Source organism: Camelus dromedarius, chromosome X, assembly GCF_036321535.1.
Source record: "Camelus dromedarius isolate mCamDro1 chromosome X, mCamDro1.pat, whole genome shotgun sequence".
NCBI lineage: Eukaryota > Metazoa > Chordata > Mammalia > Artiodactyla > Camelidae > Camelus > Camelus dromedarius.
In genome coordinates, this window is record NC_087472.1 from 4871609 (window position 1) to 4885098 (window position 13490).

The 13490-nt window shown below is 59.5% G+C and overlaps 2 protein-coding genes and 1 long non-coding RNA gene across 3 annotated transcripts; 2 read left to right on the forward strand and 1 right to left on the reverse strand.

Annotated features, from left to right (window-relative positions):
* Window positions 1–352: 352 nt before the first annotated feature.
* On the forward strand, window positions 353–4691 carry LOC135320122 (melanoma-associated antigen 8-like). The gene is made up of 3 exons (XM_064482744.1): window positions 353–400; window positions 3577–3675; window positions 3873–4691. The coding sequence occupies exon 3, from the start codon at window positions 3873–3875 to the stop codon at window positions 4689–4691; it is 819 nt and encodes a 272-aa protein (XP_064338814.1). The 5' UTR covers window positions 353–400; window positions 3577–3675.
* Window positions 3280–13114, reverse strand: LOC135318435 (uncharacterized). The gene is made up of 3 exons (XR_010379340.1): window positions 12791–13114; window positions 4506–4925; window positions 3280–4370 (listed from the first exon to the last, which is right to left on the reverse strand). It is a non-coding gene; the product is annotated as an uncharacterized LOC135318435 (long non-coding RNA).
* Window positions 9904–11409, forward strand: LOC116150958 (heat shock transcription factor, X-linked member 3-like). The gene is given in 3 exon segments (XM_031446516.2): window positions 9904–10398; window positions 10815–11321; window positions 11323–11409. Coding segments are annotated over 3 exon segments (1089 nt in total).
* Window positions 13115–13490: the final 376 nt, after the last annotated feature.

Consider the following 13490-nt stretch of genomic DNA (forward strand, 5'->3'; position numbering starts at 1 on the left):
TGAGGGGACCCCGAACTCGGAAAAGTGGTCATCCAACACAAAGGGGCCCTTGCTAGCTGCTGTCCGGAGGCCCGAGGGCAGGACAGGCCCACGTGTCGTGTCATGACCGCGGCATCCTGGTCTCAGAGAGACCTGGCACTTAGTGTGTGATGGGGGGGGGAACCCTCAGATCTGCAGAGGAGAGAATCCCAGGTCCCACTGGGAGTGAAGGTGACGACCGCGAGCCAGCAGTGAGGGACCCTGGACCCGAAAACACAGTCGGTCCTGGGACGTGATAGGGCGGCATCACCTCAGGCAGCATTTCCTGACATCCGGGTCTCGGAGGGACTGGGGTCCTGGTTTGAGGGGCGGGGCCTCGGGTGCGCTGAGGAGAGAATCCCAGGTCCTGCCGGGCGTCAAGGTGAGGACCCTGGGGGAGGACTGAGGGGGCCAGAGACCCCAGAACACAGTGGGTCCCGGGAGGTCATGGGGCGGCATCACCTCAGGCAGCATTTCCTGACATCCGGGTCTCAGAGGGACTGGGGCCCGGGTTTGAGGGGCGGGGCCTCGGGTGCGCTGAGGAGAGAATCCCGGTTCCTGCCGGGCGTCAAGGCGAGGGCCCTGAGGAAGGACTGGGGACACCCTGGACTCCAGAATCGAGGGGACCCCAAGATATGTACCCCGGCAGGCAGCCCTCGGAGGCCTCAGGCCGGACGAGCCCATGGCAGCGTGCCGGGACTTCCGCGTCCGGGCCTCGGAGGGACTGGGGCGCTGGTGTGGGGAGCGAAGCCTCAGGTTGGGAAACGCGGGGCTGAGGGCCTGTCAGGACAGTAAGCAAGGACTGTGAGGGAGGACTGCGGGACCCTGGACCCCAGTACAGAGTCGGTCCTGGGAGATCATAGGGTGGCATGACCACAGGCACATTTCCTGACATCCGCGTCTCAGAGGGACTGGGGACCAGGTTTGAGGGGCGGGGCCTCAGATGGGCTGAGGTGGGAATCCCCGTTCCTGCCTGGCGCCACGGTGAGGATCCTGAGGGAGGACTGAGGGGACCAGAGACCCCAGATCAGTGGGGACCCGCCGAACCGATCCTGCCCCTGCTTTTCTCCCTGGGAGGCCCCAGGGCGAGATGAGCACACGTTGGTGTCTCGACTTCCCCATCCGGGTCTCAGAGAGACTGGGGCCTTAATATAAGGAGGGGGACCTCAGGTATGCAGAGGAGGGTATCCCCGGTCCGGTCCCCCCGGTAGTCAAGGTGAGGACCCTGAGGGAGGACTAAGAGACCCTGCACCCCGGAACAGAGTCGGCCATGGGGGGCTATAGGGCAGGATGGCCAAAGGCAGCATTTCCTGACATCGCGGTCTCAGAGGGGACAGGGATCCTGGTATGAGGGGGCGGGGCGTCAGATGGGCAGAGGACAGAATCCTAAATTACCAGGAGGCAATGTGAGGACCGTGAGGGAGCCTTTGCCCTTGTGCTGGGTCTTGGAGGCCCCAGAGCAGGGCGACCAGGTGAGATGCTTTCTGACCTCTTAACTCAGAGGTCCTTGGGAGGTGAAGTCCCTGGTCTGAGGAGTGTGGCTCAGATGTGCAGAGGGTGGTCTCCCCGGAACCCCCAGTAGGACTGGGCAGACCCCCTCCCCAGGTAGAGGGGGCCTCAACAGAAACTTGCTCCTCTGCTCCTTCCTGGGAGGCCCGGGTGTGAGTCAGGAGGCATCACCTCCCCACTTTATCCTCAAACTCAGTGCGATGGTGGTGTCGGCCTGCAGGGGACAACCTCATGTTAGCTGAGGGGAGGGTTCCAGGACTTGCTGGGAGTAAATGTGAATATCTTGATACTGAGAGTAGAGAGTGAGCCCACAGAATCCGGCCCTGCCCCCTGTCATCCCTGAAGTCCCTGGGCAGGAGTGGCCAGTGGTGCTGCCCCCTCACCTCTGCCCCAGGCTCTCAGGGAATTCAGACCTAGTTCTGAGGTTGGCAGAAGGAGCCACAACCGGTCAGCAGCAGAAGGACTCACAGGATGTGCCAGGACTCAGGAGAAGGACCCTTTGGGTGGATGCAGGGCGTGAGGAGACCCTCACCCCAAAAGAGATGGGAACTTACAGTGTCCGGCTTGAGCTGTTTCAGCCCTAGGAGTCCCCGGTCAGGTCTGGCCGGATGGGGCCTGCCATCACTTCCGTCACGTGGTTGGGGGTGGGGTATCTCAGGGTGTGAGGACCTTGGTCTGAGGGGAAACATCAGGCCAGCAGAGGGAGGAGTCCTAGGATATCCCACGTGTCAAGGCAAGGACTCTTCATGAGGACCAAATGTACCCCGCCATCTCAGGAGAGGAAGGACCCCACCGGCTCCAGCTGACCCCTGTTCCCAGCCCTGGAAGGAACAGTCAGTGGTGGCCCTAAGTGCCGTGCTCACTTCCATCCTGGGTGGGAAGGTGGGAGTCTTCAGGGAGTTGAGGTCTGGGTCTGAAGGGCAGATGTCAACTCATCATCCCAGGTGGGGGCAGGGGGGAAGAGCAGGCCCTGGCGGGAGTCAAGATGCATGGCCTCCAGGCACTGAGGGCACCTCCGCCCAGGGCAGAGGGGCCGATCCCCGCTGCCAGTGCTTCTGGGTTTTTCGGGGGGAGCTGGGGGTGGATGTTGTGTAAATGGATCCTGGGACCAATTTCCACGTAGGGGAGAGGTTCCCCAGACCAACGACAGTTCTCAGACAGCAGCAGAGTGTTCAGGAATTCAACTGCGTTCTGACACTGTCTAGCCAGAGATGGCATCCGACCCTCTGGTTCAGGCTCAGTCCTCCAAGACTGCCCTCCCCCCACCACTTCAGAAGCCCACCGCAAGGCAAGGTTCTTGCCTGTGCTGCTAAATGGCCAGCTGTAGGTTGGGGATTCCAACTCCCTCCTCCTTGGGTTTCCAACGCTGGTGACAAGTCGAGGCTGTTACGTGTCCTTCTGAAAGACCTGTCCTTCTGAAAGACCTTCAGAGGTTGCCACGCCCTCCTCCTCAGGTTTGGTTGATTTGCTAGAGTGGCTCACAGGTCTCTGACAAACATACCACTTCCTAGATCACCAGCTGAACATAAAGGGCATGAGTCACGAAGAGCCAGATGGAAGAGGTGCTAGGGCCAAGGTGTGCGGGAGCGGGGCCGACTTCCCCGCTCTCTCAGACAGCGCCACTTGCCCCAGCTCTCTACCTGCTCGCCAACCCAGAAGCTCTCCAAACCCATCCTTTTGGGGTTTGACGGAGGCTTCATTACATAAGCACGATTGGTTAAATCATTGGCCATTGGCAATTGAACTCAAATCTCCAGCCTTTCTCCCCTCCCTGGTGGTGCTGGGGAGGGGCCAAAAGATCCAAACTTTTAATCACATGATTGGCTCTTCTGGCAACCAGCCCCATTTTAGGTGCTTTGCAAACACATCTCATTCACATAAAAAACAAAAAAAGCACATTCATCACTCTCAACACTGAGGACATCCCAAGGGCTTTGGGAGCTGTGAACAAGGAACTGTGCCCAGAAACCAAAGTCAATGACCAGAGGTATCCTTGTCCTGAATCACAGCAGGAAAGGGGCCTCCTCTCCTTTCTCTCCCGCCTTTCAGGGAGGTGAGGACCTTGGTGTGAGAGGACGGGTCAGATCATCTGAAGGAACCACGCCTTGGCAACAGAGAGAAGAGTCCCGGGTCCTCCCAGGAGTCAAGGTGAGGGCCCGAGGGAAGGGTGAGGGGACCCGCACGCCCACAACAAAGATGGGACACCAAAGGAAACCTCGTTCAGCCCTAGAAACCCTGGGAAGGTCGATAAGCTTGTCCTCCCACAAGGCCACTGGGTCCCCACCTGTCACCCCGGCCCAGACTCCTGTCAGCTGCCAACACCTGTCATTATGTCCCTGGTTCAGATGAGTGAGCTCCGCCAGGCTGTGGAAGACCTTCAGGACCCAAGAGACGCCCAGGGCCTGGTGGATGTGCAGCAGCTGGAGGCTGAGCAGGAGGGGGCCGCATCCCCCCGGTCCTCCTCGTCCTCCTCCTCCTCCTCCTCCTCCTCCGTCTCCTCTTCCTACTCTGCCGGTGCCGAGTCCCTGCGCCAAGGGGCAGAGCTTTCAATGATGGCTGACCTGGTGAGCTTCCTGCTCCTCAAGTATCGCAGGAAGCAGCCGACCACCAGGGCAGAAATGCTGAGTATCCTCAGAGCATACCAGCACCACTTCCCTGTGGTCTTCAGCCAGGCCTCTGAGTGCATGCAGCTGGTCTTTGGGGTGGATGTGAAGGAGGTGGACCCCAAGGAGCACTTGTACATCCTGGTCCCCACCCTGGGCCTCACCTGTGATGGGATGCAGGGTGATGAGCGGAGCATGCCCAAGAACGGCCTCCTGGTGATACTTCTGGGTGTCATCGTCCTGGGGGGAGAGGGGGCGCCTGAGGAGGAGGTGTGGGGAGCACTCGGTGTCATGGGGGTGTATCCTGGGAGGGAGCACTTCATCTATGGGGAGCCCAGGGAGCTCATCACCAAAGCGTGGGTGCAGGAGGGGTACCTGGAGTACCGGCAGGTGGCCGACAGCGATCCCGCTCGCCACGAGTTCCTGTGGGGGCCCCGGGCCCACGCGGAGACCAGCAAGTTGCAAGTCCTGGAGCATTTGTTTAGACTCAACAGTAAGGGTCCCATTTCCTTCCCGTCCCTGTCTGAGGAGGCCGTGAGCAATGAGGAAGAGGGGGCCTGAGCCAGACTTGCAGCCGCGCTCCTTCCAGGCCCCTGTCCAGCAGCTTCTCCTGCCGGGCAGGAAGGGAGTCCATCCTTCACTCTGTGTTTGCAGAGCGAGCGGTCAGCCTTGGAAGGAGTGAGGGCCCGGGCCAGCTCGGGGGGCACGGCGTACAGCATCTCTGGGCTCCTCCCGTCCTTTATGGTGACGTGGAAATTGATCTTTGTTTCCTGTAGGTGTTTTTCAGTGCTGTTCCTATTAATAGAAGATTTAATAAGCTTCAGTATCTAACTTTGTGAATGACATTGATCACAACGTGTGTGTGCTTATCCAGTTCAAACACAACAGTTTTCCTCTTCTGTAAAGGAGACTGAAATCTCTATTTTTTTTTTCCCTGTCATCCTGGATGACATAATATGGAATTGCAATTAGAATTGTTCGGGAAATGTGAGAGTAATTAGCAATAATATAGATGAGGGAAGATTTAGAACAATAAAAGTAAAAATATTAACTCGCTTCTTATCCCTTCTTGTTTGTCATTTTATACGTGTAATATCCCTATGTTTAATTGGATTTCCACGGGTTATTTAAGAAAGTAGGAGAAAATCAGTCTGAATCAAATAGGATCCCCGCTCACCGTCTCACTTCATCCGCACACATTCACCGAGCCTCTGCTCTCCGGAGGGCTCTGTGTTAGTGGGGACACTAGGAAAAGCAAGACACACCCCACACCTAGAAGGACAGGCTAGGAGCCCAGTCACATCAGGAAGATGGTGACATGTCCCTGAAGTCCCACAGAACAAGGGAAAGAAGCGGCGAGGCGGAGGGGGTCCGGGAGAGAGCACCCAAGTGCAAGTGCGCAGAGCCAGGGCAGGTGGGGGCTTTGGGAAGCCGGGCTTCCTTCTGTGGGAGGTGACGGTAATGAAGCTGGGTGGTGGCGGCGGCCAGACTTGAAGAAGGCGTGTTTTGGGTTTCAGAAGCCACAGTTCGGATGGAAGGGCGGCTGGGAGGGGGCAAAGGTTGTTCCTTGACTCCCTTCCTAGGAGCTCGGTGTTGAGTCCAGCTGGGAACGCTCCCCCACCCCTCAGTGTAACCTAGCCTCTAATCGGGAGAATTTACTTAGTTTCATTTACGAGGCATGCTTTTTGGCTGATTAGCTCTTCCACATCCTACTGAGCTGCGTGTTCTCTAACATGACCTGGATAACAAACCAACCAGCCAAGTCCCAGAGGAGGGAGTGGAAGGGTCTGGGGCCAAAGAAAATCAGAAGCAACTGCCAATCATCGCGGTTCCAACAGGCAGCGCGCCCCGCGCGAGGTGCTTGGCGCACATCGCACGCACCCCTGCAGTCCTGCGGGCCGGGCCTCCTCACACCCGCCCACTGCACAGATGAAGACCCTGGGGTCGTGGGGCTCGGGAACCTTCCCAGGATCACGTGCTAGTAAGTGACGGGGTGGGGCCGAGACCCCTGGTCTGAATTCATCTAGAGCCCACGCTGCGCCCACCCATCGCAGCCTGCGGCCCGCCTCCTGACCCAGAGTCCACTTGTCTCCTCAGTGTCCTCATGGAGTCTGTCGGGTGACAGAAAGTAGGATCCTGAGGCCCAGGTAGTAAAAGCTGGACCAAGAAAGGAAGGTGACTGTGACAATCAAAGCCAGGGTGAGGACTGTCTGCGGTTTCTTGAGAGCTGACCCTGCCAGGTGGTGGCACTGCTGTCCAGTCCCAGCCCTTATCCCACACGACAGCACCCTGCCCTGGTCTCCTCCTTCCTCGGGGCCCTCCTGGCCAACTCGAACCTGACCTGCTGACTTGGTCATCACGGGGGGTGGGGGTGTGGAGAGAGAGAGAGAGAGAGACAGAGAGAGAGAGAGAGAGAGAGACACAGAGAGACGGAGACAGACAGAGACAGAGACAGAGAGACAGTCACGGAGACAGACACAGGGACAGAGCGAGAGCCAGAGCGCGAGACTGGGCTTGAGACTGGGATTGGGATTGTGGTTGACTGCGTCTTGAAGGCCACATTTCTTATGGGATAACATCCCTAACGTAGACTTTTCAGAAGCTGGAGAAAAGGTAACACTAGGGAACATCCTGACACCGTCTCCCCGTCCCCAGTGGGGGAGGGGAGCGGCTGTAACAGAGCTTGCCTGGGGCTCCTTTGGAAAGTGCATTGCACCCGACGGCCCCTGTGCCATTTGAGCTTCTAAGGATGGCTTTCCCGGGTCTCCTTGGCCTTGGACAACTACGAAATGAGTCATCACTGGACAAGGAAGACTCCCCTTTGCTGCTGTCCCTGCGGGGTGCAGGTGGCTTCCGGGCAGACACAAGGCCCCCAGTCTGGGCTGAGGCCGTGGGCTCGGGCGTCCGCAGTGGACCACAGGCCGGCTCTACTTCTCCGTCGGGCGGATCCTAGGCCCACGACTCCACCTTCCCCGGCCCAGGCCGGGCCTTCCCTGCCACCTGCCCCGGATCAGACGGGAAGAGTCCACGGCGCTGCACCGCAGAGCGCTCAGCACCGCCAAGGGAATGCAGGCGCCCTCCCACCTGCTCGAGCTGTCGCAGTGACCGTGCACAGCTGCTTTCAAGGACACTAAAGCCAGCTCCTGGGGGACATACAAATTTGTTCGTTCCAAGATAGGCTGGGGACCCCGTTCACATCCTAGTCTGCTGTCCTCAGGGACCTCTTTCCTGGTCTGGAGGGGGAGGCAGATACACCCAAGGTCTCAGGGAGACAGGAGCACCCCATCTTGGGACTGGACATGCAAGGCGGGCTGTGGGAGCCTTGGGAGGGAGCCTGGGACTGGAGGAAGCCCTGACTGCCGAGGTGGCCTGGAAGCCGGGCCGGCCTTGAAGCCGGGCCCCAGCATGCAGAGCGGCCTCTGGATAGAGACGGGCATCGCCACCCGACGAGGCAGCTTGAGGACACGCCCAGACAGGGGAGTTCTTGGCGGGTCCCAGAGCAGCTGGGGACTGGGTGCGGGTCTGGCCCAGGGCCCATGGATGGTGACGGAGAGCGCTTGGGTGGTCCTCTGGGCTGGCGGACACCAGGGGCTAAGGCAGGTGCAGCGGCCGGCGGGCCAGGCTGGGAAAGGCAGGCCTTGGACGTCGTGAGGGCTGGTATCGAGTAACAAGTGTCCTGAGCCATGGCTGAGAGCGACCCCTGGGGCGCTACACGTAGCCACGGCCCAGCCGGCCCCCCCCGGGGGGGGGCAGGGGTGCGTGGGAGGGAGGGAGGCAGACCTGTGAGGGGGCAGGCCCACCAGACCCAGGGTGTGAGGGAGGGCTGGAAGGAGCGGGCGGCAGGCGAGGCCACAGGGCTGGGATCGGCCCACCGATGTCCCAGCCTTTGGGCCCCCTTCTGAGACGCCCCCATGGCCTCCACTGAAGTTCGAACTCTAAGGACACGTCCCTGCAGGAGGGAGTGACCCGAACAAGTGCTCTGTAAACCTGTTTAGAGGCACAAAGACCTGAGCCCAAGCTCTAGTCTCGGCCTAGGAGCTCCACGAAGGCTGACAGTCCTCAGACTCGAGGGCCCCTTGGGAGAATCTCTTTCGAACCCCTTGCCCTCCCCTTCTGGAACAGGGAGTGGCCCTCAGAGAGGACAGACGCCTCTCCTTAGCGGCAGAGCTGGGATGAGGACCTAGGAGCCTGGCAGACGGGCCTTTCCAGGTCCCATTGTCTCTCCCTGTGCAGTGACTAGGAAGAACAGCCACCACAGCGGCTACAGAACACGTGTCCCCCCAGACCACTGTCCTGTCTGTCCTGCCATCCGTGGTGAAGACGGCTCTCGGGCGGGATTTGTCCCATCCCACACCCAGAGCCTCATCTATTTTCAGTCACACGTGGACGGGCTTTCCGTTGGTCACGTCTAGCTCAACAAGTAGGAATTGTCCTTGGGAGTGAGTCTGTAGAGTAGGCCCCTTGAAAAGTACCGCACCCAGAGCAGGCAAAATTATTCAGTGTACCTGCCACCGAGGTGACGGCGGGACGGGGACCCAGGGCTGGGGGTGGGGCTGGCTCGGGGAAGGCGAGCAGGGCAGGCCTGGGAGCAGACCAGGGAAATGCTTGCTCTCAACAGATCAGAATACATGCTGAACCCCCAGATCAAGGACTGCAAAGGGGAAGAAGCAGGGCAGAGCCGAGTTGGAAGCGGAAGGCCAGCAATCTGGCAGGGCAGGAGCCTAACCCCCCCCCCCCAGTGACAGAGGGAAGAGGGCCTTAGAGCAGCCTCAGGGGAGGCTGAATCCGAGGTCTGAGGGAGGTGCTCTGACGCGGACTAAGGCCGGTGTTCTGAAAGTGAGTGCTCTCGGGCCACGAGGAGTTTCTATGGCAAGAAATGGACACTAAAGAGGATCCCATGTGCTCTGGAGAGGGGTGGGGCTGCGGACAGCGGAGCTCAAAAGGAGGCTCCAAAGCACAGGGGAGGATGCGGCCATCCACTCACGCGGTACGGGGGGAACCCTATGTGCCAGGTGCTTTGGTGACACTGAAGTGGGACGTGGGGAGTGCCCCCACACGCTCCCACACACAGCCCCACTCTGGGGACAGCTCGACCCAGGGGCAGGAGAACGGAACACTTCCTTACGGCCCATCAGAGCTGGACCGACCAGCCAGCAGGAACAGCTGGAAGAGACCAAGGCAGGAGCTGGTGGCGGGGTGGGGGGAGGGGGCGCTGCCAGCCAGCCCGGGCCAACCAGCCCACTCGGACCACCACTTCCGGGAGGTGCAGTCGCCCGGGGCCCATCTCACCCCTGCCGCCTTGGTGGTAGCCAAGCCAGGGCCAGCCAGGGCCTGGCCCTTGAACAAATCGGAGGCTGGCAACAGGCCTCCCCAACCTTTGGGGATGGAAACAGGATCATGTCTGTCCGCCCACTCAGGGCCTGGCCCCTGGGAAAAAGGTGCCTGGCAGCAGATGGGAGCCTTCTCCCGGGAACTTGAACATACCTTCCTACACTTTTAGAAAACAGAGAAGCTGGGGGCTCTGTACCCCTCGCCTCCCCTCCCCTCCCCTCCCCTCCCCTCGGCCAGGGCTCCCTGTCCAGACCAACTCTGTGACCTCACGTGACACCTAAAGAGGACGATGACCAAAGTCGCTGGTTGCCCTGCTACCGAGATTCTAGAATTCTGCGGACACTATTTACTGGGCGTCCCTGCTCAGATTGAAGGCACTTCTGCCCTGAGAGCTCAGTGATCTGGTCTCAGGGAGAGCGTGTGCCTGGTCTAGACTAGCTGCATGGCGAGTCAGAGCCCCGACGAGGAATATACGGCCACGGCGGCCCCCGCAGCTGATGGAGAGCCCCCAGCGGGGGCCCCATCGGGTTCATCCCCGGATCCAAAGGTGGATTCGAGGGAGATTTTGGAGAGGCCCGGCGACCAGGCCGAGAGCCAAGATCCAGGCTCCCAAGACAACCAGCCACCACAGGACCCAAACCCGGGTCCCGCCAACGTGGACGGAACCCATGGTGTTCTTGGGCTCTCCTTCCCGAGAAAGCTCTGGATGATAGTGGAGGACGAGGCCTTCACGTCCGTGCGCTGGAACGACAAGGGAGACATGCTGATCATCGAGGAAGACCTTTTCCAGCGGGAGGTTCTTCGCCGGCGCGGCGCAGACAGGATCTTTGAAACAGACAGCTTGAAGAGCTTCATCCGCCAACTGAACCTCTATGGGTTCAGGAAAATACACCTGCCCGGCACTCTGGGTCGCTCTCCGGGGAAGAAAAGGCTGATGGTAACGTAGACAGCCCTTCCGTCTCCCGAGTTCTCTGTTCCTGGAACGGCTTCCTAGTCCTGAGCGGATGAGTGATGTGCTGGGCGGGGTTCATTCCCGAGGGGGACTTTTTTCCTGTGAGCCAGTACTGAATGAAGGCTGAGGCAGTCCGGCGTGTCATGGAAGGCTCGCCCCTTAGAGATGCCCTGCGGGTGTGACCGAAGACCCAGGGGCCACTTCACGTCAGGGAGCTAGAGTGACACCTCAGCCCAGGCACCACGTAGCTTTAGTGAGCGCACACTCCAGGGCGAAACAAAACTTGCCAGGAATTTAAAAAGACCTTTTCTCCACAGTCAAACAAGACCTTTATGATGGAGGTGGGCGGGGAGGAGTGAATATTTCCCCCGAAATGACGAGAATGATTCTTGTCCTTTCAGATCTACCACAACTGCAACTTTCAGAGAGAGAAGCCCCTGCTGATCGAGAACATGCGGAGAAAAGGTGACCCGAGAGCAACTGCTCGGCCCGCTTCCAGCACAACCACCCCAAAGAGAAAGAAGCAAGCCGTCCCACCTATGAGATGCACCCAATTTTTCCATCAGAATGACTCCACCAATGATGCCGACAGGAAGACCCAGAGGGAAGCCCCCCGTGCTCAGGTGCCCAGCGGCATCCGGGCCTTCGTGCTCCCTGGCGTCTTGTCTGCCGGCCGGGTGGCCAGGTTGGTGGTAGTGCAGCGTCCCTCCAGCGAGCAGGGCGGCCCGAGTGGGGAGGGCACCTCCAGGAATGTCACGCTAGTGCCCCCGGCTACTGCCGGAAGGGACGGTGCAGGGGAGCTGCCCAGAAGCCCCCCCGTTTGCCCCGATCCCAGCTCGGTGGTGTCCACGTGCAACACGGGTTACTGCATGCTGCTCGCGGCCCTTCTGCTCATGGCCCCCAACCAGGAGGCCCGAGGCCGATGAAGAGCCCGAGGGCTCTTCAGATTACAAGTGTGCTCTCTGCCAACAGTTCCAGAACAACCCAAAGCGCTGAGCTCACAGACCACTAGAGACACACGAAGAGCACCGTCCTGTAACCATGAACATTTTGGGCTTTAATAAAGAAAAGCAAAACTCCCCGGGACTAAATAAACAATCTGCGAGACCCGCGGGTCCGTGTTCTTTCTCGCGTTCGATTCCGCACACCTCTCACCAGATAAGCCCGCGGAGGCTGGAGACCCCGGCCGGGGGCAGGCTTTGGTCCCCATCGGCCTCTTGCATCTGAAGCTGTGGCATCTCGGACACCCACCCAAGGAGGTGGGGAGCGAGCACTGAGGCGAGCCCAGGAAGGTCTGGTCCGCTGGGCCGGGCCTGCCCGTCAGGGGACAGACAGCCTGGCTTCTGACCTCGGGGGTGTCTCCCCCCCATTACTCATGCATCGCGGAGCAGGAGGGTCTTCCTCCTGGGTCCCGCAAGGATGCCAGAAGTTTCTGATCAGCAGCTCAGCGTCTCCAGCTCACGATCCAGGGGCCCCCCACGGAGGCCCGCCGAAAAGTAGGGCCACCCCCTCCACCAAGGGCTGAGAGCACTGCAGCCTGGCTCCGAAGAGACGGGGGGTTGCAGTCAAACGCCTGGGGGGAGGCCCGTCACCCTCGAAGGTAGCGACCACTGGAAACCCTACTCTCAAGTGACCAACCCCACCCCCCCCACAAATGTATAAAAGATCTCCCACCCAGCGAACACCAGCACTGCTCACTTCCATCAGGGCTGTAGTTAGGACCCTTTCTTGGGACGTGAAGCGGCCGTGCGGCACGTCTAACACACCGGCTCCGTGAGCCAAGGGACACTTTACAACAGGGCGAGAGTCATCTGCGAGGCAGACGGTGCTCTTTCTGAGTCCGACGTCCTCTTGCCCGGGAGTCAGGCCGTCGCTGGCTGGTGACTCCCTGGCAAGCACTCAGCGCCCGCTCCAGCCGTCCCACATCGTCTCCTGGATGCTCTTCAGACCCTCTAGGGGTTTTGACCAGAACAAAGGCGGGGAGAACACTCACCAGCTCTCTCAAAACACATTTCTCTACACAATCCAGAATCAGCAGGGCCAGAATGAGCAGCGGCCTGCAAGGCCGCTTCCCCTTGTCCTAGAGGTCCAAAGTCCTTGAGACTCTGTCACCGAGCCCAGGGAGGCATCTCCCTGCAGGGGTCCCGCTCCCCCGTCCCCGCGTCCCGGTGGACACATCTGTTTCCGGGAACAGCACAGAGTGGGGAGCGCCCTCCAGGGCGGCGCCGATTCAGAGCGAACCAGGGGAGCACGTCCAGGGCGTGACGGCGAGCTGACCGTGCCACGGTTTAGCTTGGTCTCTCGGTCACCTCCTCTCAAGAGCCCACGCTGCTCAGGCCTCTTGCCCAAAGGGGATCAGGTGCTTGGGGACGTCTACCTGGAAGATGCCCTTCCCGCCTCTCCTGGGCACGGGCTCCAGTAACCACCGGGGGTTGGAGAGCGTGGTCAGGTACTTCTGCTGCAGGTTGGTCAGGACGGCTCGATTCTCCAGTTCCACAGCCTCCTCGGGACCTAAGTTTTCTGGGCACAGCAAAGTGTCCCCAACGTCAACGAGCCCTGTGCACAAAGAGAGAAGCACACAGATGTCTTCCCTTCCATAAACCAGGCCTGCCCCTAAGAGAACATGGTTATTCAAGGTCACAACCACTAGAGACGGAGGCGATATCAGCACGTGGACCCAGAGTCAACTGGGTCGCGCTGGCTGAGCATTTCCGAGGAACCGACGTCCCTCTTCAGGGCACTTGGGGCGATGCCCAGGGAGGGAGACATTTTCTTCTCATTGCTCCCCCAAATTCTAATTCCATGTTATCTTGTTCAGGATGACACAATAAGATGGGAGATTTATAACTTGTTTTACAAAAGAGCAAATCTCTTGTGTTTGAACTCGATAAGGATACAGACATTGTGATTAATGTCATTGACAAAGTTAGATAGTGAAGCTTATTAAATCTTCTGATACAAGGAACACCACTGAAAAATTCCTACAGGAAACAAAGATCAATTTCCATGTCATCATAAGGGACGGGAGGAGCCCAGAGATGCTGTACACCGTGTACCCCCAACTGGCCCGGGCTGTC

Bases quoted from the DNA above. Each gene is read 5' to 3' on its own strand.
- LOC135320122 (XM_064482744.1), top strand. From the start codon at position 3,873: ATGAGTGAGCTCCGCCAGGCTGTGGAAGACCTTCAGGACCCAAGAGAC.